Source organism: Oncorhynchus masou, chromosome 12, assembly GCF_036934945.1.
Source record: "Oncorhynchus masou masou isolate Uvic2021 chromosome 12, UVic_Omas_1.1, whole genome shotgun sequence".
NCBI lineage: Eukaryota > Metazoa > Chordata > Actinopteri > Salmoniformes > Salmonidae > Oncorhynchus > Oncorhynchus masou.
The window spans coordinates 38,943,971-38,968,680 of record NC_088223.1 but is presented as its reverse complement, the minus strand read 5'-3'; the positions used below and the strand labels follow the sequence as shown (position 1 = coordinate 38,968,680).

At 46.0% G+C, this 24,710-nt stretch overlaps 1 protein-coding gene across 1 annotated transcript in view; it reads left to right on the top strand.

Moving 5' to 3' along the window:
* The first annotated feature begins 17,313 nt into the window (after positions 1-17,313).
* The window catches only part of LOC135550054 (ephrin type-A receptor 7-like), a 163,023-nt gene continuing 155,626 nt past the window's right edge, over positions 17,314-24,710 (top strand). The window contains exons 1-2 of the mRNA XM_064980512.1: positions 17,314-17,374; positions 20,146-20,818. Of these exons, the coding sequence (XP_064836584.1) occupies positions 20,212-20,818 (607 nt within the window). The 5' untranslated portion in view covers positions 17,314-17,374; positions 20,146-20,211. The remainder of the gene's footprint in view (positions 17,375-20,145; positions 20,819-24,710) is intronic.

The following is a 24,710-nucleotide window of genomic DNA, read 5'->3' as shown; positions in this document are numbered from 1 at the left end:
AACAAGTGCCCTTGAAACTGTTCAGATGTTGGGACTGACCCCCATGGCCTATAGAGGAAGTTAGTTTACATAGAGGGGAGAGGTGTTAGAGGGGTCATTCTATTCCTACGCTTCAATTACAGCCCTCCGGTGTGATTCAGAGCGAGTGGATTGGAACATAGAGAAGAAGCCATAGGAAGGTACAACACTAGGGCCATTCTGTTTGCCGTATATGAATATAACGACAGGTTGCATGTACAGTTCTTCGAAAGAAGGCGATTAGGCGGCCAATGCGTTGCAGTAAACCTTAGTGAACTATGAGCCAAGATACATTTACAAAGGAATACCTGTAGGAGCAATCGGCATTGTACATCAGGACACACAACTGCAACACGTTTCGACTAGTGGTCTTCCTATATGGCTCCTTAGGCGTAGCCCGAGTACATGACGCAAATGTCTGTTGATTTGGATTGTTTATACTGTAGGTTGAACGGAATGGCAGCCCTGAGGCGGCAGGGTAGCCTAGTGGTTAGAGCGGTGGACTAGTAACCGGAAGATTGCAAGGTACAAATCTGTCCTTCTGCCCCTGAACAGGCAGTTAACCCACTGTTCCAAGGCCGTCATTTAAAATAAGAATTTGTTCTTATTAACTGGCTTGCCTAGTTAAATAAAGGTAAAAAAGCAATGTTAAACATGGTTTGCTGTTACTTGCCTCATATGACAATCTACTGTACAAGTGATCAGACAACAAGCGTGTCGACAGGACTATAATTATCCAGGCCATCTGGAGCAGTTTTGACAGTTTATGCGTGAATGGTGGTGGACTTCTCCCCCTCGGCGGTAACAGAATCGACTAATTGCTGTCATCTGAGCCGTTGTGTTAATGTGTGTCACTAGGGGGTGCGCAGGCATTTCACAAGTGACAAGTAGGAGTGCATGAGAGTGACGATGTGTGTGTCACTGACTCCGTGGAAGGTGTTGTTATGGTCATTTGGGCGGTTAATTTGATCTCAAGCATCTTACTATGAACACATAGGCTTGTCAGTGTAGTATGTGTGGCCCATGTGGGAATCAAGCCCACAACTTGGTGTTACCAGTACCATGCTCCAACCAACTGAGCTATCGGTGCCTCTATTTGAAAACTTCCCTTGAACCAACCTTAAAGACATGCTCCGGAACGTTGCCGACTAACACATTTTTTAAAAACCTCCTGCTTGCGCTGGATGTGTCAATGTGTATATGTATATGTGTATATGTAACATGTATAATCTATGAGCTTAATGGCTGTGTTACCTGAATTAGCCATGACGTCCCCAGCTTGAATGCGGATGTTTTTCCTGAAGCTGTGCCGAGACATTCTCCTCCACGTGGGCCAGCCCCCTAGCAGCTTAAGTTCAAGCCAATGAGCTTCAGCCGCTCAGCCTTTGAAGGCAAGCTAGCGAGGTGCACGCGCTTGGTGCACATTGACGCGGTGCATATATCTCTCATACGCAGTTTTTCGGGGACCACTTTTATATCGTGAACGCTACTTTCAGAACTACTAGCTAAACAGTGATGCACCGACGTGACATTTTTGGCTGATACCGATATCCGATATTTTCCATGCCAAAAAAAACCCAGATACCGATATTTAATATTTTAGCGGCCTTTTAAGTATTCTAGTACAGTTAAATAGTTAACACACACACACATGGACACAGAGGTCTAAGGAACTGCAAGAGGTGTCACCACAGTCCCGAATCCAGGCTGTATCACATTCGACCGTGATCGGGAGTCCCATAGGGCAGCACACAATTGGCCCAGCGTCGTCCGGGTTTGGCCGGGGTAGGCCGTCATTGTAAATAAGAATTTGTTCTTGACTGACTTTCCTAGTTAAATAAAGGTAACACACACTGACCAAAAAGTTATTTTGTTGGCATTTACGTATGTCTCCAAACATAATCAAAACCTATTTCTTTCACTTATTTGTTGTGCTGTTTCGTTGTTCATTTGTTCAGTCATTTCAGTCTCCACCAGGATTTCATCATACATGTCGAGCAGTGACATTTCAGCTGTCTGTCCGTGGCCTCTCTTCCTCGGGGGGGACTGTCACTGTGTCCATTTCCTTCTTGTCCAGCTGTGTATGTAACATTTCACGTAAACCCTGTTTCCTCTGCATCAAAGTAGCGGTCCTTGTACCTAGCATCGAGCATGGTGGCGACACCGTAAAGAGAGAATGCCACCAAATCACTTGTTCACAGCCTGTGTGGGCAGTTTTGTTGCCGGGGCAAACTGTTGTCAAGGGCAACTGTTTTCATTCGCCAATGTGGGCCAGTAAAGACATCCACCTCGTCGGGAAAAGGGGCCGTCTTCACTCCATAGAAGTGAGTCCGCACTAACGTCGCACACTAGCTGCAAGCTAACTGGTTAGCTTAGCATTGGCGAAGTCAGAATGAGCATGCGCACTCCACTGTCATGTGACAGAATCGGTGGCGTTAGAATTAGGAATTAGAATACGAATATACATTGAACAAAAAAACTTTTTTTTTTGTTATTTGTTTTTGTAAAGTGTTGGTCCCATGTTTTATAAGCTGAAAAAAAGATCCCAGAAATGTTCCATACGCTCATGAAGCTTATCTCAATTTTCTTTGCGTATTTGTTTACATCCCTGACGGTTCTGTTGAGCAGGCGTCTCAATGCCATGACAGAGGGTCTCACGTCTGCTGCAGGCGCAGTTGATGAGCTTATTTCTCCAGTCAGTTGTTCGAATGGAGCTAGCTAGTGTGTTCATGTTTCCAAGTTTCAAACGTGTTCTCAAATGCCATGGACATGGCAGCAGCTGGTATGACAACCAGCACGCTCATGAGTATACAATACGACTTTCCTCAGTACGAAATCCTCCACGACCCACTGTGCTGTCAGACTCCGCATGCCCATGGGGCTGATATCGCTGGTCCAAATTTCAGTTGTGAAGCTAATAGCAGTGGCGCTATTGCTGTATAACTCCTGTAGGGCAACATCTGAAAAATAGCACAAGAAATAATGTATAAAAGTGTACCCAGTGCTCGACCAGTCGGCGAACGCCAACATCACCCACGGCAGAGAACGGTTGATTTGTCAAGGGGTGATGAATTCCATTATCTTGGCTTTAATGGATTTCGCCTTTGAGTTGTCTCGCTGAAATGATCTTCCTCTTTCTAATGGCTGCTCGACTTGTTGACTGCTCGATCCACACAGCGGACATTGTGGGCTAGATTAGGAGTGCTGTGTTGCACGTTGTAGCGCAAAATTTGACGTGGTGTCAAGACTGTACATTGCCATTCAACTTTACATTGGCATTTTTAGCTAATATCGGCCGATTCCGATATATCATGCATCCCTAGCTAAAAAAGTATACAAAAGTACCTTTAATATATAATAATTATATGCAATTTAGCAGCCACTTTGTAAGGATTAGTAATGCATGCATACATTTTACAACCCCGTTTCTATAAGTAGGATAAATATACTATTTTAAGAAATATTACTGAATTAATACCATTCCATTATCTGGCCCCAGATTAGCAAACAAACAATTGATGAAATGAGATCGTCATGACAAGGATCTGTGGGTGTTGACAGTCATTGGTGCAAAGCAAAAGTTCAGTGTCTCCCTGGGGATTGTGTGTGTGTGTGTGTGGGGGGGGGGGGGGGTGCATACGTGTGTGTCTGGGGGTGCATACGTGTGTGTGTGTGGGGGGGGGTGCATACGTGTGTGTTTGTGCGGTGGCAAAGAGACAGTTGGTGCGAGAGTGCTTTATCTGTCATAAGACAAGCACTTTGATTCCATTACTGAAATTGAAATTGCCCGTTAACCAAACTGCAATTGAGTCGCGCATATTATTTATTTTCCGCCTCGACAATTAATGATGGTTGCCCGAGGACACTCCTTGGGGTGTGTGTGTGTGTGTGTGTGTGTGTGTGTGTGTGTGTGTGTGTGTGTGTGTGTGTGTGTGTGTGTGTGTGTGTGTGTGTGCGTGAGTTGCCATGCAGTTGTTTGAGTGGTAGGCATCTACGGTTGGTTTGTGCATCGTGGTGATTGCGTTTGGTCTTTGGACACACCCTTGTTGTGGTCTCCCAGCCTTCCTTTTTTCCACGTGGTTCTTGTGGAGTGCACGCAGTCCTGTCCTGGAGGGACTGTCTCTCGTCTCTTCTCCCGGATCATTTGTGCTGACGAGGCTCACTCTGGTCTCATTGAGTCAGTCCACCTGCATGGCTGCTCAGTGGAGCTTAGTCTACTGTGACTGAGGGGTGAGGGGTCAGTACGTCCATCTGGCCAGCAGCACCCAGGGTGTTGAGGGATTCTGAAACAACGCATGTATGCACTCACACAGTGTGAACTCACACACACACACACACACACACACGCCTCGGCATCTACCCATTACACTGCTGAGCTCATCAGATTTTTTTTCCATCTCTGGACCTGAGCATCAGGGGTGTGTGTGTGGCATTTAGAGTCCCGTTCTCATCATTGCCCTTCACTACATTTACACAGACTTGTTGTAGCGCAGACAGATGGTATTTCTAGCCTATCGATTCGCCCAGACGCCTTCCTACACCAGTGCTAGTTATATTTCCTATTGATTGATTGGCTGTCAGCCCTATCGACCAGCCAGGTCGCGGTGCCGCGTATTGATTGATGACTCCCTCTCCGCACTTCCTATCGGCGTTCGTCCGCCTTGCCATCGTTCATCAGTGGAATGAAGATCAATGCGTCCGATAATGGCGTCCCCACCCCTCAGGACTGGTCTTTCTGTCCAGGGACCGGCCGGCTTGTCCCGATCCATTTGTGGACATTGTTTACCGTTTACCCCTCTGTGTGTCATTTTGTTCATTCGTTCCCCCCCTCTTCTCGCCTTCTGCTCATCCTCCCTCTATGGGTTGTAATGGGAAGCTCTGTATTGGTTGGTGCCTTTGTTCCCTCTTGAGCAGAGCAGACCAACCTGCTGATTGTGTTGTTGGTACAGCACATCATAGAAGCAACATTCAGCTTGTACCGACCCTGTAGGCTACTCTGAGAGGGGTGTGTGTGTGTGAGACGCCTCGGATACAGAATTGCTGCTGCTCTGAAAAAGCAGGGAAGTTGTACAAAGCTTTTTATTTGAATTCACCATCTTCCCTGTCATGTGCGTGTGTTTCAACCCCGTGTCGACCTTGACACGAGCACGGCCGCAGGTACTATTCAGTCATTGAGCAGAGCAAGAGGGGGAGTGGGAGACAGAGGGAGAAATAGTGTGGGGTGAAGGAGGCGGAGACAGTCTAGTTTAATCTAAAGTAGATTCTCTAATTGAACTAGATGGAAAACAAAGTCGGCACAAGCCTTGGAGCTGGGTTCACTTATGTAACCACTGATCTCTCACTGCTCCTTATTCATAAGAGAGAGGAGAAAGTTAGAGAGTGGGGGGGTAGCAAGACCAGGGAGGGAGAGGAAAATAGAGAACGAGGAAGTGGGTTCGAGGGAAAGGAGAAACAGTGAGGGGGCGAAGTAGAGACCCGACCGTAAAAGACAAACGGACTCACTCTGACGCTACCGCTCCTCCTCCAATAGCACCTCTCTGTCCGGTTAAATAATGCATCATTCTGCTTGACTGGGCCTGTAGGAAATGGAAGGCACCACACCAGCGATACAGCCTCAATAATGCAGCAGTCATCTGAAAGGGGTTATCAGGTCCTCTCATACAGGAAAAGCTGCCCCCAACACGCGCCACCGCAACGCTGCTGCTTTGCTGCTGACATTTGAAGCGGGACACCCAGAACAAAAAGGTTAAGTCTCCCGGTTGGTACTGCGACAAATGAGCCTAATTTTGTGTGTGTGTGTGTGTGTCTGGAGGAGGGGGTCGTCATCTATTCTCTCATTATCCCTTTACACAGTAGGGGGTTGGATAGGCAAACACTCCCCTTGTTATTATAGCTAATATAAGGGTAGTAATTCTAACTGTTTGCATATGGGTGCTTCCCATGCATCGATCCCTGTGTGTGCTCAACTGTGCCGTGGCTTTACGTGGCTGTATGTGCCTGTGCCCACTGCACTGCAGACGTGTCAGAATGAATCTCTTCATACGCATGCCATGCATCAAATATGAACTATTTTATAGGTCAACCTTTGCCTCTGCACTTTATTTCTCCCATGTCTTGCCATTACCCCAGCAGTACTCAAAGTCCTGCTCTCTTTTGCTCTTTCCCTCGCTTTCAACCTCTTTCTCTCTCTCTCTCTTTCTTTCTCTTTCTCGCTTTCTCTTTCTCGCTCTCTCTTTTTCTCTTTCTCTCTTTCTCTCTTTCTCTTTCTCTCTCTCTTTCTCTCTCTCTTTCTCTTGGTTATGTAAGCACATCCAGTGCCTCGGAGGGCCGAGCCGGAGCTGAAGCCAGAGGTTTTCCTCCCCCTCTGGGGCTCCCTGTCCTTTCCTGTCCTCGCTCTGAAAGCAAGGCCATTACCACATTACACCGGGACACTGTCTAGATCTCTCCCATACTGACTGAGCCTCAGCTGACTTTGTGGAATTGTGCACCTCTTTGCCATTTGAAACTCTGTTTGTTTAGATGGGACCATACTGGACTCCTTGTAGTCTCTGGCCACATTAGTCCCAGGCACCCTGGCACAGGCTGGCACAACTCTGGTTTATAATGAACCTGGCAGGCTGCCTCAGCGTTTCCTATAGGTTCTCCCAGGAATGAAACCTGGCACCCCTCTCCTCAACGCTCCCCCGACTGCATCACCTCCAGACACACAATTACTCCCCTTTAAGAATTCCCCTCCCAAATTAAAAAATCATCTGTCTTTCAAAAAGGGAATAGAGACTATTTTCACTTAGGCATTTGCTGCATTTTCCTCCAGTCCTCAGTTGACATAAGAGCAGAGTTGGCGTGCTCATTCAGGATCAGTTCTTCACCTTTTAGATCATAATGAATATGATTATATGGAGGGGGGGCTGATCCTAGAGCAGCTCTCCTACTCAGAGACAGGCTCAGGGCTGCATTCAGAGCTGGCTGGTCAGGTGAGGCTGTGATACTCTGTTCTCTCTCTGACGGGGAGAGAACAGCCACAGACGATGCCTCTGAACAGGTGGTCATTCACATTCAAGGCTGCTACCAGCCACCCAACCACCTGTCATATACCGTCATGTGGAAAACAGTCCAGAGAGAGAGAGGGGTGAGCGAGACCAAGGGCGAGGGATGGAGAGATGGTCTGAGACTCGGCGAAGTAAGGGAATGAATGTCGAAAAAGAGCTGGGACACATTTAACATAGCAGTAACTGGACAGAACCCAAGTGTGTTGCCATGACAAAGCCTCCTATCCACATAGCACTTGCGCTCATTTTAGAGTTAACACACTGAGGTGTGTTTGAGTGGGTAAGAAGCATCAGAGAAAAGGCAGTGCTCCTTAGACCCCATTATTGGAGATGAAAGTTTATTAACTTTGCCATGGCTAATGCTGTGTGTTCTTATGCTCAAACATACTAACAAAGTCAATACTGCAAAATGGATTGTTTTGGGAATATTCTCTTCTCTCTGACTGTGTAGCTTTTATTTTGTTGATTGTTAGTGCTCAAACATTGTTATTTAAAGATGCACTATGCAGACCTCGCTTGCCATTTCCTGGTTGCTAACATTCTAATAGTTCGCCTAATTTCAGTTTGTAACAAATCAAGCAAGTCTAGTGTAGAGCAGTGTTCACCAACCGACTGGTCAAATCTCCAAGGCATTCATAGTCGATCACCAAACATTTCTGTAAAAAAAATCAAACAATAAAGCCTTGCGTTCCTATTTGTCTTTAATGTGTTCCGCACTGTTGGTGGTAGGTGCACTTAATTCAGCAGCCCTAGTGCCGGGAAGGCAAAGTGTCTCCATTATGAACCATGTCATGTGTCTGAAGGTAGATCTCTGGCTACCCAGCAGGCCCAGAGGGCAAATCAAGGGCACCTATAATTCTACCGCTGGCCAATCAGATGGCTCAGATCACGGTGTCTGCACAGTTTCGTTGAGCCACACACTGTAAAAAAGAAGCCTCGAGCGCACCGCAAAGTTCATACGGTGAGATTACAAAACTTTTACAACCCTAACTACAGACTCGACTAATACAGCAAAGAGCTGCTGTTTTTGTGTTTAAGTTGTTATTCAGCCCTGTCAACACTTTGTGCAATACCTTTAGAAGCCACCAGCACTGCAGCTGCAATGAAATGAGTATAGCAAAGTGTTCCAACAATATTGCGTTGTTATTATTAGCGGCTTGTGTCTTTTTTTTTAATATCAAGGACTATTTCACTTTCTCTGGTCACAGGAGTAACAACATTGGTGCGCGAGGCAGAAATAATGTAGTGCGACTTGAGTTTTGCCCGTCGGCAGACTGTCCCCTTTTCTCAGCTGAGAGACGGTAACTCCGGTGAGAGGCAGCCTCACCGCTGCTCTTTCCCTCCCCTCAGACTGACAATCGGATGCAGGCCTTCAGTCTAATAATACATTTAATGTGTATATGTGCTTTTCTTTCAAAAACAAGGACATTTCTAAGTGACCCCACACTTTTGTGTGTGTGTGTGTGTGTGTGTGTGTGTGTGTGTGTGTGTGTGTGTGTGTGTGTGTGTATACAGTCGTGGCCACAGGTTTTGAGTGACACATATTAATATACAAATATCCAGAAAGTTTGCTGCTTCAGTGTCTTTAGATATTTTTGTCAGATGTTACTATGGAATACTGAAGTATACTCACAAGCATTTCACAAGTGTCAAAGTTGATGCAGAGTCAATATTTGCAGTGTTGACCCTTCTTTTTCAAGACCTCTGCAATCCACCCTGACATGCTGTCAATTAACTTCTGGGCCAGAAGTTAATTGGCACCATTCTTGCATAATCAACGGCACCATTCTTGCATAATCAATGCTTGGAGTTTGTCCGAATTTGTGGGTTTTTGTTTGTCCACCCGCTTCTTGAGGATTGACCACAAGTTCTCAATGGGATTAAGGTCTGGGGAGTTTCCTGGCCATGGACCCAAAATATTGATGTTTTGTTCCCCGGGCCACTTAGTTATCACTTTTGCCTTATGGCAAGGTGCTCCATCATGCTGGAAAAGGCATTGTTCGTCACCAAACTGTTCCTGGATGGTTGGGAGAAGTTGCTCTCGGAGGGTGTGTTGGTACCATTCTTTGTTCATGGCTGTGTTCTTAGGCAAAATTGTGAATGAGCCCCCACACATGAATGGTTTCCTTTACTTGGCATGAGGAAGCACCTTGTCTTCTCTGGACCCCCCCACACATGAATGGGGTTGCGCATATCCTGTCCCTGATGTTGTTCCTGGAGAGAAGTGGCTTTTTTGCTGCCCTTCTTGAATCAACTTTAAGAGATGGTCCTGGTGCTTGCTGGACTTGCTTGGGAGCTCTGAAGATTTCTTCACAACAATTGAATCGCTTTCCTTGAATTTCTTGATGATCCGATAAATGGTTGATTTAGGTGCACTCTTACTGGCAGCAATATCCTTGCCTGTGAAGCCCTTTTTCTGCAAAGCAATGATGACGGCACGTGTCTCCTTGCAGGTAACCATGTTTGACAGAGGAAGAACAATGATTCCAAGCACCACCCTCCTTTTGAAGCTTCCAGTCTGGTATTCAAACTCAATCAGCATGACAGAGTGATCTCCAGCCTTGTCCTCGTCAACACTCACACCTGTGCTAACAAGAGAATCACTGACATGATGTCAGCTGGTCCTTTTGTGGTAGGGCTGAAATGCAGTGGAAATGTTTTTTGGGGATTCAGTTCATTTGCATGGCAAAGAGGGACTTTGCAATTAATTGTAATTCATCTGATCACTCTTTATAACATTCTGGGGTATATGCAAATTGCCATCATACAAACTGAGGCAGCAGACTTTGAAAATTAATATTTGTGTCATTCTCAACTTTTGGCCGTGTGTGTGTGTGTGTGTGTGTGTGTGTGTGTGTGTGTGTGTGTGTGTGTGTGTGTGTGTGTGTGTGTGTGTGTGTGTGTGTGTGTGTGTGTGTGGCCTATGTAGATATTCCATTAAAAATCTGCCGTTTCCAGCTACAACAGTCATTTACAACATTAACAATGTCTACACTGTATTTACACAATTTGATGTTGTTTTAATGGACAAAAAAATGTGCTTTTCTTTCAAAAACAAGGACATTTCTAAGTGACCCCAAACTTTTGAACTGTATAATGTGTGTACATACATACATGGTTGCCTTCTAAAGTGTCTAAGGATTGCACAGAAACCGAACTTGACTGGGTGAAAAAAGGTTTAGCAGTTTATATTACATTGATTGTTGTTGCAAGTTCATGAGAAATGCTGTATAAAACATGAATCGTGTTAGGATATAAAAATATATTTTGTTTGATTAAAACTACGCTACATTGGGACCTTCAAGATGACAAATCAGAGCAAGATGACTGAATGGAAGTACATTATTTACCTTCAGAGGTGAATGTATCAAACCAGTGGCCGTGATAAAGCCTCAAACAATAGCATGGTCTTGTATCACTGTAATAGCTACTGTAAATTGGACACTGCAGTTAGAATAACAATAATTTAAGCTTTCTGCCCTCATAAGACATGTCTATGTCCCGGAAAGTTGGCTGTTGTTTACAGCATCATTCTAGTCACATTGTTGCATATTGAGCAACACCTGTCCAGATTGTGGGACTTAATCCAGTAGAGGCTAATTGAAATGCATTCCTACCTCATGAAGCTGGTTGAGAGAATGCCAAGAGTGTGCAAAGCTGTCATCAAGGCAAAGGGCAGCTACTTTGAAGAATCTCAAATATAAAACACTTTTTTGGTTACTACATGATTTCACATGCTATTTCATAGTTTTGATGCCTTCACTATTATTCTACAATGTATAAAATAGTAAAAATAAAGAAAAACCCTTGAATGATTAGGTGTGTCCAAACTTTTGACTGGTACTACATACACTCCGTTCAAAAGTTTGGGGTCACTTAGAAATGTCCTTGTTTTCCATGAAAACATACATGAAATGAGTTGCAAAATGAATAGGAAAAATAGTCGAGACGTTGACAAGGTTTTAAATAATGATTTTTAACTTGAAATAATAATTGTGTCCTTCAAACTTTGCATTCGTCAAAGAATCCTCCATTTGCTGCAACTACAACCTTGCAGACCTTGGGCATTCTAGTTGTCAATTTGTTGAGGTGATCTGAAGAGATTTCACCCCCATGCTTCCTGAAGCGCCTCCCACAAGTTGGATTGGCTTGCTGGGCACTTCTTACGTACCATACGGTCAAGCTGCTCCCACAACAGTTCAATAGGGTTGAGATCCGGTGACTGTGCTGGCCACTCCATTATAGACAGAATACCAGCTGACTGCTTCTTCCCTAAATATTTATTGCATAGTTTTGAGCTCTGCTTTGGGTCATTGTCCTGTTGTAGGAGGACATTTGCTCCAATTAAGTGCCATCCACAGGGTATGGCATGGCGTTGCAAAATGGAGTGATAGCCTTCCTTCTTCAAGATCCCTTTTACCCTGTACAAATCTACCACTTTAACACACAAACTACCCCCAGACCATCACATTGCCTCCACCATACTTGACAGATGGCGTCAAGCACACCTCCAGCATCTTTTCATTTTTTCTGTGTCTCAAGAATATTCTTCTTTGTGATCCGAACATGTCAAACTTAGATTCATCTGTCCATAACACTTTTTTTCTAATCTTTCTCTGTCCAGTGTCTGTTCTTTTGATCATCTTAATCTTTTATTTTTATTGGCCAGTCTGGAATATGACTTTTTCTTTGCAACTTTGCCTAGAAGGCCAGCATCCCGGAGTCGCATCTTCACGATTGACATTGAGACTGGTGTTTTGAGGGTGCTAGTTAATAAAGCTAGCTGCCAATTGAGGACTTGTGAGGCGTCTGTTTCTCAAACTAGACACTAATGTACTTGTCCTCTTGCTCAGTTCTGTACCGGGTCCTCCCACTCTTCTTTCTATTCTGGTTAGAGCCAGTTTGCTCTGTTCTGTGAAGGGAGTAGTACACAGCGCTGTATGAGATCTTCAGTTTCTTGGCAATTTCACACATGGCATAACCTTCATTCACAAGAATAGACTGAGTTTCAGAAGAAAGTTCTTTGTTTCTGGCCATTTTGAGTCTGTAAATGCTGATGCTCCAGATACTCAACTAGTCTAAAGAAGGCCAGTTTTATTGCTTCTTTAATCAGAACAGTTTTCATCTGTGCTAACATAATTGCAAAAGGGTTTTCTAATGATCAATTAACCTTTTGAAATGATAAACTTGAATTAGCTAACACAACGTGCCATTGGAACACAGGAGTGATGAAGAACAGCTCTACCACTTCTTTGACTTGCTTTCAATGAGAGTGACAGGTATAGACCTCACATTTCTATGAATTTGGTCAGGTTGCCTAAAAAAGAAGACATTGCAACTTAGAAAATATATAAGTCCATTATCTTTTCAAAAAATCTCTCATTTTTTACGCTTTTTCTGTATTTACATGGTTGACATTTTTTAACCTTTTCACTGGGACCCGGGGAGTGGAATTATTATGTGTGTGTTTGTGTCTTCTGTGTATTTTACACTCATCCGTTTTTGTCTGCGCTCATGTTCAACTGCATTTTTTAAGTCAGAGTTTGTACACTGAACAAAAATACTGAGTTACAGTTCATATAAGGAAATCAGCCAATTGAAGTGAATTCATTAGGCCCTAATCTATAGATTTACAGAATACAGATGTGTATCTGTTGATCACAGATACATTAAAAGAAGGTAGGAGCCTGGATCAGAAAACCAGTCCGTATCTGGTCTAACCACCATTTGTCTCATGCAACGTGACAGATCTCCTTCACATAGACTTGATCAGGCTGTTGATGATGGCCTGTGGAATGTTGTCCCACTTCTCTTCAATGGCTGTGTGTAATTGCTGGATATTGGTGGGCACTGGAACAGAGCATCCCAAACATGCTCAATGGCTGACATGTCTGGTGAGTATGCAGGCCTCGGAAGAACTGGGACATTGTCAGCTTCCAGGAACTGTGTACAGATCTTTGCAACATGGGGCCGTGCATTATCATGCTGAAACACGAGGTGATGGCGGCTGACGAATTACACGACAACAGGCCTCAGGATCTCATCACTGTATATCTCTGTGCATTCAAATTGCCATCGATAAAATGCAATTGTGTTCGTTGTCCATAGCTTATGCCTGCCCATACCGTAACGCCACCGCCACCATGTTGCACTCTGTTCACAACTTTGACATCAGCAAACCGCTTTCCCACGCGACGCTATAGACGCTGTCTGCCATCTGCTCGGTACAGTTGAAACCGACATTCATCCGTGAAGAGCACACTTCTCCAGCATGCCAGTGGCCATCGAAGGTGAGCATTTGCAAACTGAAGTCAGTTACAATGCCGACCTGCAGTTAGGTCAAGACCCTGGCGAGGATGACGAGCACGCAGATGAGCTTCCCTGAGACTGTTTATGACAGCTTGCGCAAAAGTTATTTGGTTGTGCAAACCCACAGTTTCGTCAGCTGTCAAGTTGAATGATCTCAGACGATCCCGCAGTTGAAGAAGCCGGGTGTGGAGGTCCTGGGCTGGCGCGGTTCACACGTGTTGTGAGGCCGGTTGGACGTACTGCTAAATGCTCTAAATTCTTGAGACATCTGTGGCATTGTGTTGTGAGAAACTGTAAAAAAAATTAAAGTGGCCTTTTATTGTCCCCAGCACAAGGTGCATCTGTGTAATGTGCATCTGTGTAATGTTCATGCTGTTTATTCAGCTTCTTGAAATACCACACCTGTCAGGTGGCTGGATTATCTTGGCAAAGGAGAAATGCTCACTAACCGGGATGTAAACAAATGTGTGCACAAAAGTTGAGAGACATAAGCTTTTGGGTGCGTATGAAACATTTCTGACATCTTTTCTTTTGGCTCATGAAACATGGGACCAACACTTTACATGTTGCGTTAATATTTTTGTTCAGTGTGTGTATATCTATCTCTCTCCCTCTACTTCTTAGTGTCGTCCTATTAGAGGGATAATGTGTGGACAAAAGATCTCCCCCTGGGTCATTGGCCTGCGTATCCCAGTTTCCTCTCTGGCTGAGCCTCGGGCCTGCTGGTGTGGATGCAGCCTGATACATTGCTTGGGGGTTGCAGGGAGGACACTGGAACAACATGTGGATAATCCTCTCTATTGAACTTTATGGGGCTCATTTCATAATTCTCCCTTTCACTGGGACTCAGGAGGGGAATTATATGTGTGTGTGTGTGTGTGTGTGTGTGTGTGTGTGTGTGTGTGTGTGTGTGTGTGTGTGTGTGTGTGTGTGTGTGTGTGTGTGTGTGTGTGTAAGGAGATTAGCACTGGCACCAGCTTGCTGTCTGCTTCGTGGCTGCTCTTCCCACTCCTTTCAGATAAACACGCTGTCGTACACTCTTCAGTCTGTGGCTCTCACCACTGTAGTGAAATGTATTTGAAAGGCGAGCAACAGACACACACACACACACACACACACACACACACACACACACACGCACGCACAAACACACTATCGCTAAGTAAATGGCAACACAAAGAAACCTTTTACCTTTCACCTTTTTACAAACCTTACTGCCCTGCTAACAATTCCTGCCCCCGCCATTCTCTAGGAGCCATTGTGGGAGAATATGTGCCTTCGCTGTATTCATTGAACAGTGTTCTGTTATAATCCTTCCATACAGCGGTCTCTCTTCCCTCATTTCATTCCATCCCTTTTGTCTTTACTTGCTAGCAATGTAGGGATATGAATTCAGTGTCAGTAAGGCCGAGTAACTCCAATTTCATCGCAAATGAGTAAACGATGCACAAGTGCCTTTTCAGGATGACGAAAGAGAGGCACTTACTTGCTAGATTGAACAAGGACTCTCTCCAGTTCATTTGTGTGTTTAGTACTAAATGCCCTTCTGTTGAATGCCAGGGCTGCCTGGCTCGTCACTGCTGCCGCTGGAGGAAAGGACAATTCCCTTTCACTTTGTACCTGAGACAAATAGGACTTCAACAAAGGACTTCCGTTGACGTCATAGACGCCAGTGTCCTCTTTCTGAAATGAACAGAATGAAAAGTTAGACTAACAGCTGTATGTTCCTTGCTTTGCTGCTTAGTTAAATTGCCGTCAAAGCGAGGTTAGCAGTATTTTTCTCCATTTAAAAAGGTTGTTTTATACTACCTGTCCTAAATCTTCTGATCAAATGACTTTGTACATCTGCATTGTGTCATAACTCTGCGTTGACATTCATCGCATCCTCTTTGAAGGACACTAGCCAGCCCCATTGGCACTGAATCAAAACCACAACATTAAGATTCATGGCTGGACTCTGATATCCACATTGTCATAAACTAAATTATAGACAATTATTTATAAAATGATCCCCTGGAAATCTGTGTTTAGCTGTTGATATTGGTCACGGCCATTTCATTAGTCTCTCTCTATCTCTCTCTCAAAGGTCCATTAGCACGTCTAACTAGGGTGGGATTATTCTGATTAGTCATTGTGTGATCAGAACACTGACTTTCCATACGCACTGCTGACTGAGGCTTTCAGATCCCGTGGCCTTCTTTATTTAGTCGCTCTCTATCACACTCTGGCATCTGTCATTCTGATCCCTTTGCTCTCTTTTCTCTCCCCTTTTTTTTCTCTTCCTCCCCCTTTTTTCTCTCCCTCCCCCTTTCTCTCTCTCTCTCTCTCTCTCTTTCTCTCTCTTTCTCTCTCTTTCTCTCTCTCCCCCCCTTTCTCTCTCCCCCTTTTTTCTCTCCCTCCACCCTTTTTTCTCTCCCTCCCCCCTTTCTATCTCTTTCTCTCTTTCTCGCTCTCTTTCTCGCTCTCTTTCTCTCTCGCGCGCTCTCTCTCGCTCTCTCTCGCTCTCTCTCGCTCTCTCTCTCTTTCTCACTCTCTCGCGCTCTCTCCCTTACTCTCTTCTCTAATAGCGCTCTAAAATGCTGTGTGTTATCAGTGATAAACAGAGCCTGGCCCAGGGTGTAAAGAGTTCTCTCCAAGGATGTGGGGTCCAGGAAAATGTTCTGAGCACTGTCCAAGGTGCTGACGGGGCACATTATGCAAGCGCCTCCGTCAAAGGCTGCTAAATATCAGTGGGTTTTTATGGAAGCGCTGCTGTCCAAGATTCTGAAGTATCAGTGAAGACTTGCTATGGTTGCTATGTGTCATCCGGTATTAATATTATAGCTGCACTGTGCAAGGTTCTGTCGAATCCGAAAGAAACCGACGCTGCTGTAGTCAGGCTGGGCTGCCTAAATGTTGGATGGGTACTGGAGGGCTGTCCAAGGTCCTGAAAAGCAGTTCTGTATGTAGGTTGTCATGGCTGACCATGTGCTGTCCAGGGTCCTGAAGCTGCAGCAGTGGCTGTGTTGCTGTCTAGTGTGCTGAACCACTGGCTCTAGCTGTTTGCTGTCCATGGTTCTGAAAGGAGTCTAGACTCTGGATACCCTTTGTGTCCTTAATGCCCCGGCTTGTTTTCTAGTAGCTGCTGTTGTTTAAAGTTACAGGATGAAAAACATGTTGTCCTACAAGCTTAGTTCCTGAACAGATGCTATCAATGCACTTATGAAAACACATTTGTATCACTTGGAAGTATTTTGCCAGCGATGGAACTGTTGGGATTAGCCAAATCTCCAATTTGTATGTGGGCTGTTATTACTTTAAGTGCAGCTATTCAAGAGTGTCATCACCTCACTTTCATCTGTGTTCTAAAGTTGTGTCCAAGAGTCAATCTCAACTACAGTGGCTATTGCCCTCCTCCTTATTTCACGGAGAGATGGTCTGGGCATCCTCTGGATTTGTAAGAGGTCTCGATGTTTGTAAGTACTCTATCATATCCACCGGTGATGTAATGCGCATAATCGAGACTAGTGACTAAGCTGATCTACTTCATTGAGGAAACATGTGGAAAATACATGTTTTGATGTCACATACACCTGATTGGTGCAGTGAAACGTGTTGTTTTACAGGGTCAGCCATGGTAGTATGGCGCCCCTGGAGCAAATTAGGGTCAAGTGCCTTTCTCAAGGGCACATGGACAGATTATTCACCTTGTCGGCTTCCTTTGACTGTGATATGCGGTTGCTAATAGGAATGCCTCTGTAAGTCACTCTGGATAAGAGTGTCTGCTTACTGACTGAAATGCCTAATGCAACGAGACTGTGAGATGACGAATGGTGTTGGATTCTGACTTGACAGCATGGAACGACGTGCGTGCTGTTCTTCGACTGACCTAATGCTGTTCTCCCGCTTTCTTCTCCCTCTCTTTCTGTCTCTTCCCCACCTTTTCTCTTCCAGTGGTCCTGCTGAACTCTAAAGAAACTCAGGCAGAGCTCGGCTGGACGTCGTACCCCTCCAATGGAGTGAGTGTACCAGTCCGTTGTGTACCTGTGTTTTACCTGTTTTACCTGTGTATTTCTGTGTGTGTGTGTGTGTGTGTGTGTGTGTGTGTGTGTGTGTGTGTCTGTGAGCGCGTGTGTGTGTGTGTGTGTGTCTGTGAGCGCGTGTGCGAGTGCATGTTTGAATGTATGTGCCTATGCATATGTGAATAGGTGTTCGTGCCAGTGTACATCTACACACTTTGTGTCATGGAGTAGTCCAGCTTGCTTCTAGCTGAGAACAGCCCCCCCCCCTCCCCCCAGTGGGCACAGTTCCAGGGAGCACGCTGCCCAAATGGACTGTTAGTGGACAGCTGGCCCCACCTCTCTGCCCCTCTGCGCTCCTCCCTCCCTCCCCCTCCATTCATTCTGCCTCTCTCTCTGTCCCTCCCTGAACAGAACAGAGCCGAGCTCATCACTGCACGCGAATCAATGGTCTAATCCTGGACAGGACGTCCCTGCGCCCACCGTCCAGACACACACAGCCACATAAATTGTCCCTTCCGCTATCGATTTTGGCTTGTAAAAACCACACGCCAACTTATGAATGATTGATAATAGCCAGTGGTGGGAGTTTTTTTTTTCCATTTTTAAGAATGACTGAAGATGAAGTGGTTTTTGAAGTCACCGACTCCCCATTTATCTTCCACTCATAGGTTTTATCAGTAAAATACAAGACACTGGAGGATTTATTATGCTCTTAATGAATCGATGGAGCTTGTAAAAGAGGCCACATGCTAAGTTCTGAAGCCGAGATGAATGGACTTGGTCCAGTTCATATAACACAGTCCGACTGCTTTAGGATGACGCGTACATTTTAAAAGTCATTCATACCCGTCTGTCACCAAAACCACAAGACGTAGACTTAGATAAACCACCCAGTCCCATGTTGCAGCTCCAACCACAGTATGTTCATATGACGTATGCCATGTAGAAGATTCACAGGCAATGCGTGCATGTATTTTGACGTATGGCTGGTCCCGGGAATCAAACCCACTATCCTAGCGTTTGCAAGCTCCGTGCTCTACCGACTGAGCTACAGAGGACCACAAGTTGACCACAAGTCACAGATAGAAAGCTAAATGTGTCCCGTGGATCTACACGGCACCACTGAAGCCAGCTCCCCTTTTAGGATGAAAGCGTGTCTGAGTCATGTTGTGGCTGTGTCACCACGTAGACTTAGCAGCACCATACTGTGACCAGACGGGTAATTATAACCAATGAACTGCTTCTTCAACTGGTTCTCCAGTGTAAAAGGTCGATCTCCGTATCAGTCCTGACATCGGTTAATGTGAACGTCAGGCTTAACATTTCATCACCGCTCACAAATGGAAGACCTCGTATTTTTCCCGACGGGCTGCGACGTGTTCCTGCGCAGCGACGCGATGAGTTGTGCCTGGGATGGGAGGAGCCTCGCCCTCCAGCACCACGTTCACCAGGCGTCTCCCCTGTCATTCGTTAGGATTTAAAACGCCCAAACTGATCTCAGATCAGCGTTCCTTACCCTCGAGGCTTCGTGATTATAGACCCTCGCCCCTAGTTGGGATGAATGGCCATAGACAGGGTTTTGCCTGACCGTGCAACTAACCCAGGAACATCTCCCTGACTATTGTGACGTCAATTAAACGATACACAATACAGAATCCCCGATGGATAGATTTCAACGTGTTCATTTGTTTGGCTAGCTAATGCAGTCCCGCGAGAGTATTTAGCAGAGCTTGTCCGTCGTTCGTTCAGCACGGATGGTGAGTCAATTTCACCTGCAGTCCAAACTGACGACGGCCATGTGGGCACGTCTCCCCTCCAATCTGTTCTTTATTTACCCAGTTAATTCTGGACGTGGCAGCCATTTGCATTTTCCCTCCCCGTAGTGTCAGTGGGCGGCTGTGAGCTGCTTTACTGCTCTATAGTCTCTGTGGAGGCCCCCGCCACTGTAATTAGTCTCTCTGTGTGGAGATTGAGAGACACACACAAACACATACACACACTCTAGTGGCTCATTTACTCTTTCTCAATATCATGTGTGGGTTTGTGTCTGCGGAGACACATGAACACACACACACACACTCTGAGGCTTGTTTACTCCTCCTTACACACTCTCTCTCTCTGTCTATCTCTCTCTGTCTCTCTCTCTCTCTCTGTGTGTGTGTGTGTTTACTCCTCCTTACACACTCTCTCTCTCTGTCTCTCTCTCTCTGTCTCTCTCTCTCTCTCTCTGTGTGTGTTTACTCCTCCTTACACACACTCTCTCTCTGTCTGTCTCTCTCTCTCTCTCTCTCTGTGTGTTTACTCCTCCTTACACACTCTATCTCTCTCTGTCTCTCTCTCTCTCTCTGTCTCTGTCTCTCTCTCTGTCTCTGTCTCTCTCTCTCTCTCTCTGTGTGTGTTTACTCCTCCTTACACACTCTCTCTCTCTGTCTCTCTCTCTGTGTGTGTGTTTACTCCTCCTTACACACTCTCTGTCTCTCTGTCTCTCTGTCTCTCTGTCTCTCTCTGTGTGTGTGTTTACTCCTCTAGGACTGAAACCCTGGTACCAGACAGAAACCCACACATGATATTTATATGTACCCTGTCTGGGTTATAATGTCTTTCAGATGACCCTCACCAGCTCCTGTGTTTGTCTGTCCCTCTTCCCTCCTTCCAATACCTCTGTCACACCCACTATCCATTACTCTCATGCTCTCTTTCTGCCTCCCCTCATCCCTCCTTTTATCTCTCTCCCTCTCTCATACCTCCTCTCCTCACCATCTCCCCAGTGGGAGGAGATCAGTGGCGTGGATGAGAAGTACAAGCCCATCAGGACCTACCAGGTGTGTAACGTGATGGAGCCGGCGCTGCAGAACAACTGGCTACAGACAGGCTGGGTGGCGCGGCGCGGCGGCCAGCGCATCTTCGTGGAGCTGCAGTTCACGCTGCGCGACTGCAACAGCATCCCGGGCGTGGCGGGCACCTGCAAGGAGACCTTCAACCTGCTCTATGTGGAGTCGGACAAAGACCTGGGCCGGGTGACCCGCGAGGAGCGCTACACCAAGATCGACACCATCGCCGCCGACGAGAGCTTCACGCAGGGCGACCTGGGCGAGAGGAAGATGAAGCTCAACACGGAGGTGCGGGAGATCGGTCACCTGAACCGGAAAGGGTTCCACCTGGCGTTCCAGGACGTGGGGGCGTGCGTGGCCTTGGTGGCGGTGCGGGTGTACTACAAGCGCTGCTTGGCCACGGTGCAGAACCTGGCTGTGTTTTCCGATACGGTTGCCGAGGCGGCGTTCGCCACCCTGGTGGAAGTCAGGGGAGCCTGCGTCAACAATTCCGAGGTGGACACGGACAGCCCTCCCAGGATGCACTGCAGCGCCGAAGGGGAGTGGCTGGTGCCCATCGGGAAGTGCAGCTGTTCAGCGGGTTACGAGGAGGGCCACAGCAGCTGTGAAGGTAAGAAGAGAGGGATGGAAGGATTTATGTAAAGGGAATGAGAGGAGGAAGGAGAGGCTGGAAACAAATGAATGGCAGGGGATAGTGTTCTTGCCTAGTTAAATAAGATATTTAAGTAAGAAATCACTAGAAATATTCAGTTTATGACCTCAATCGGTTCTGTCTGACTGTTTGAGACATTCCATCGACAACCTGTAATCATGTTTGAGGGCAGACAACATTCTTACATTGTGAAGAGAAGTGGGTGAGACGGTGTAGGATGAGTCAGGCACTGCACTGTCCTCAGGTAGTCATTGTATTCAACAAGACAGCATTTTGTAATATTGATGACTGTAGTGAATTGCTTTGAGAATGTGGTACGTGGGCAGTTCACGGCCCACTAACACACACAGAGAGAGACTGGGAGCGCGAGAGAGACTGGGAGCGCGAGAGAGACTGGGAGCGCGAGAGAGACTGGGAGCGCGAGAGAGCGACTGGGAGCGCGAGAGAGCGACTGGGAGCGCGAGAGAGCGACTGAGCGAGAGACTGAGCTAGAAAGCGACTGAGCAAGAGAGCGAGAGAGCGAGAGAGACTGAGGGACTGAGCGAGCGAGAGAGACTGAGGGACTGAGCGAGCGAGAGAGACTGAGGGACATGAGCGAGCGAGAGAGACTGAGGGACATGAGCGAGCGAGAGAGACTGAGGGACTGAGCGAGCGAGAGAGACTGAGGGACTGAGCGAGCGAGAGAGACTGAGGACATGAGCGAGCGAGAGAGACTGAGGACATGAGCGAGCGAGAGAGACTGAGGGACTGAGCGAGCGAGAGAGACTGAGGGACTGAGCGAGCGAGAGAGACTGAGGGACTGAGCGAGAGAGACTGAGGGACTGAGCGAGAGAGACTGAGGGACTGAGCGAGCGAGAGGGACTGAGCGAGCGAGAGAGACTGAGGGATTGAGCGAGCGAAAGAGAGAGACTGAGCGAGCGAAAGAGAGAGACTGAGCGAGCGAAAGAGAGAGACTGAGCGAGCGAAAGAGAGACTGAGCGAGCGAAGAGAGAGACTGAGCGAGCGAAAGAGAGAGACTGAGCGAGCGAAAGAGAGACTGAGCGAGCGAAAGAGAGAGACTGAGCGAGCGAGAGACTGAGCGAGCGAGAGAGAGAGACTGAGCGAGCGAGAGAGAGACTGAGCGAGCGAGAGAGAGAGAGACTGAGAGAGAGAGAGACTGAGAGAGAGAGAGACTGAGCGAGAGAGAGAGACTGAGCGAGCGAGAGAGAGACTGAGCGAGCGAGAGAGAGACTGAGCGAGCGAAGACTGAGAGAGACTGAGCGAGCGAAAGAGAGAGACTGAGCGACTGAGCGAGCGAAAGAGCTGAGCGAGCGAAAGAGAGAGACGAGCGAAAGACTGAGCGAAGAGAGAGACTGAGCGGCGAAAGAGAGAGACTGAGCGAGCGAGAGAGAGACTGAGCGAGAGAGAGAGAGAGACTCAGCGAGAGAGAGAGAGAGACTCAGCGAGAGAGAGAGAGAGACTCAGCGAGAGAGAGAGAGAGAGACTCAGCGAGAGAGAGAGAGAGACTCAGCGAGAGAGAGAGACTGAGCGAGAGAGAGAGACTGAGCGAGAGAGAGAGAGACTGAGCGACGAGAGAGAGACTGAGCGAGAGAGAGACTGAGCGAGCGAGAGAGAGACTGAGAGAGAGAGACTGAGAGAGAGAGACTGAGCGAGAGAGAGACTGAGAGCGAGAGAAAGAGACTGAGACGAGAGAGCGACTGAGAGACTGAGAGAGAGACTGAGAGCGAGAGAGACTGAGAGCGAGAGAGACTGAGAGCGAGAGAGACTGAGAGCGAGAGAGAGACTGAGAGCGAGAGAGAGACTGAGAGCGAGAGAGACTGAGAGCGAGAGAGACTGAGAGCGAAGCGAGAGAGACTGAGAGACGAGAGAGAGACTGAGAGAGCGAGAGAGACTGTGTCTGCGTGTGTGTGTGTGTGTGTGTGTGTGTGTGTGTGTGTGTGTGTGTGTGTGTGTGTGTGTGTGTGTGTGTGTGTGTGTGTGTGTGTGTGTGTGTGTATGTATGTATGTATGTATGTATGTATGTATGTATGTATATATATATATATGTGTATATATATATATATATATATGTGTGTGTATGTATGTGTGTATGTATATATATATCCAGGGCCTATACTCTTCACATTTTGGTTATAAAACAACAAATCCAGAATTGCTTAAAAACATCAAGGGACAGGACATCATAATCCTACTGGAAACATGGTGTCGTGGAGACATAGATACTCAGTGTCCCTCAGGCTATAGAGAAAGTTTACTACCGTCAATCAAACATAAACATGTTAAAAGGGGCCGAGACTCAGGTGGAATCATCATTTGGCATAAAGCGGGACTTAGCGCTGGATGAAATGAAAAAAGGTACCACTCACATTTGGCTAAAACTTAACAAAGGTACAATCTATTGTGACAATGATGTATACATATGTGCAGCTTATGCTCCTCCTTCAGATTCATCATATTATGATGATCAGTTTTTTGACAATCTCCAGACAGAAATCATTACATTTCAGGCACAGGGTAAAGTGCTTCTTTGTGGAGATTTCAATGCAAGAACAGGTTCTGAGCCTGACTACACTGATGCGGGGAGGTAACCATCACATATTTGGACACCCGTCCTTATACAGTAGCCCTATTATAAATAATAGAAACAGTCCTGACCAAATACTGAACAAAAATGGAAAGGAGTTAGTACATCTCTGTCGAGCCTTAGGCCTGTACATGCTTAATGGTAGAATCAGAGGGGACTCTTTAGGTCAGTTTACTTACTGCTCAGCTCTTGGGACAAGTGTAGTCGATTATGCCATCACTGACATTGACCCCTCTTCCATTAGTGCATTCACTGTCAGACCACAGACACCCTTGTCAGATCACAGTCAGATCAACGTGTTTCTGAAGAAATTAACCGGCAATATTCATTCAAAAAAACAGCCCAATAAACTCTACAACATAAACCAATCATACAGATGGGCTCCAAACAGTGCAGAGATTCACTGAAACATTGAACTCAAATGAAATAATGAACTCTATACAGTTTTTCAATAACTCACGGTACCAAAACAATAAAGATGGTGTCAATTCAGCTACTCAAAACATCAACTGCATATTCCAAAAAGCAGCATCGAAAGCAAATTTGAGAAAACCAAAGAAATGCAACATCAGAAGCAAAAATCAAAATGTTTCTGACAAATGGTTTGATAATGAATGTAAAACAATTAGAAAACACTTGAGACAAATGTCAAACAAAAAACATAAGCAGCAAAACAACCCAGAGCTACGATATGAATACTTTGAAACTCTGAAACAGTATAAACAAACACTGAAACGCAAGAAATTTAATTATACCAACAGGACACTTGATGAAATTGAAAACGCAATTGACCAAAATCAGTTCTGGGACATGTGGAACAATTTAAGCACAACAAAGCCACAAGAATTAGCAATACAAGATGTAGGAATTTGGAAAACTTATTTTGATAATCTATACAAAAACATCCCACAAAAAGACTTGCAACAGAACCAATTAGAAATTAAAGAAAAATTGAACATCCTTGAATCAGTCATTAAAAACAACCAAAATCCATTAGATTACCCAATAACCCAACAAGAACTAAATGAAAAGCTAAAATCTATTAAATCAAAGAAGGCTTGTGGTCTAGACAACATCAGAAATGAAATGCTGAAAAACAGCACACCTGAGTTGCAAAATGCTGTGCTTAAATTGTTCAACATGGTTTTAACTTCTGGCTGCTTCCCTGATGTCTGGAACCAGGGGCTCATCTCCCCTATCCACAAAAGTGGAGACAAATCAGACCCCAATAATTACAGGGGAATTTGCGTAAACAGTAACTTGGGA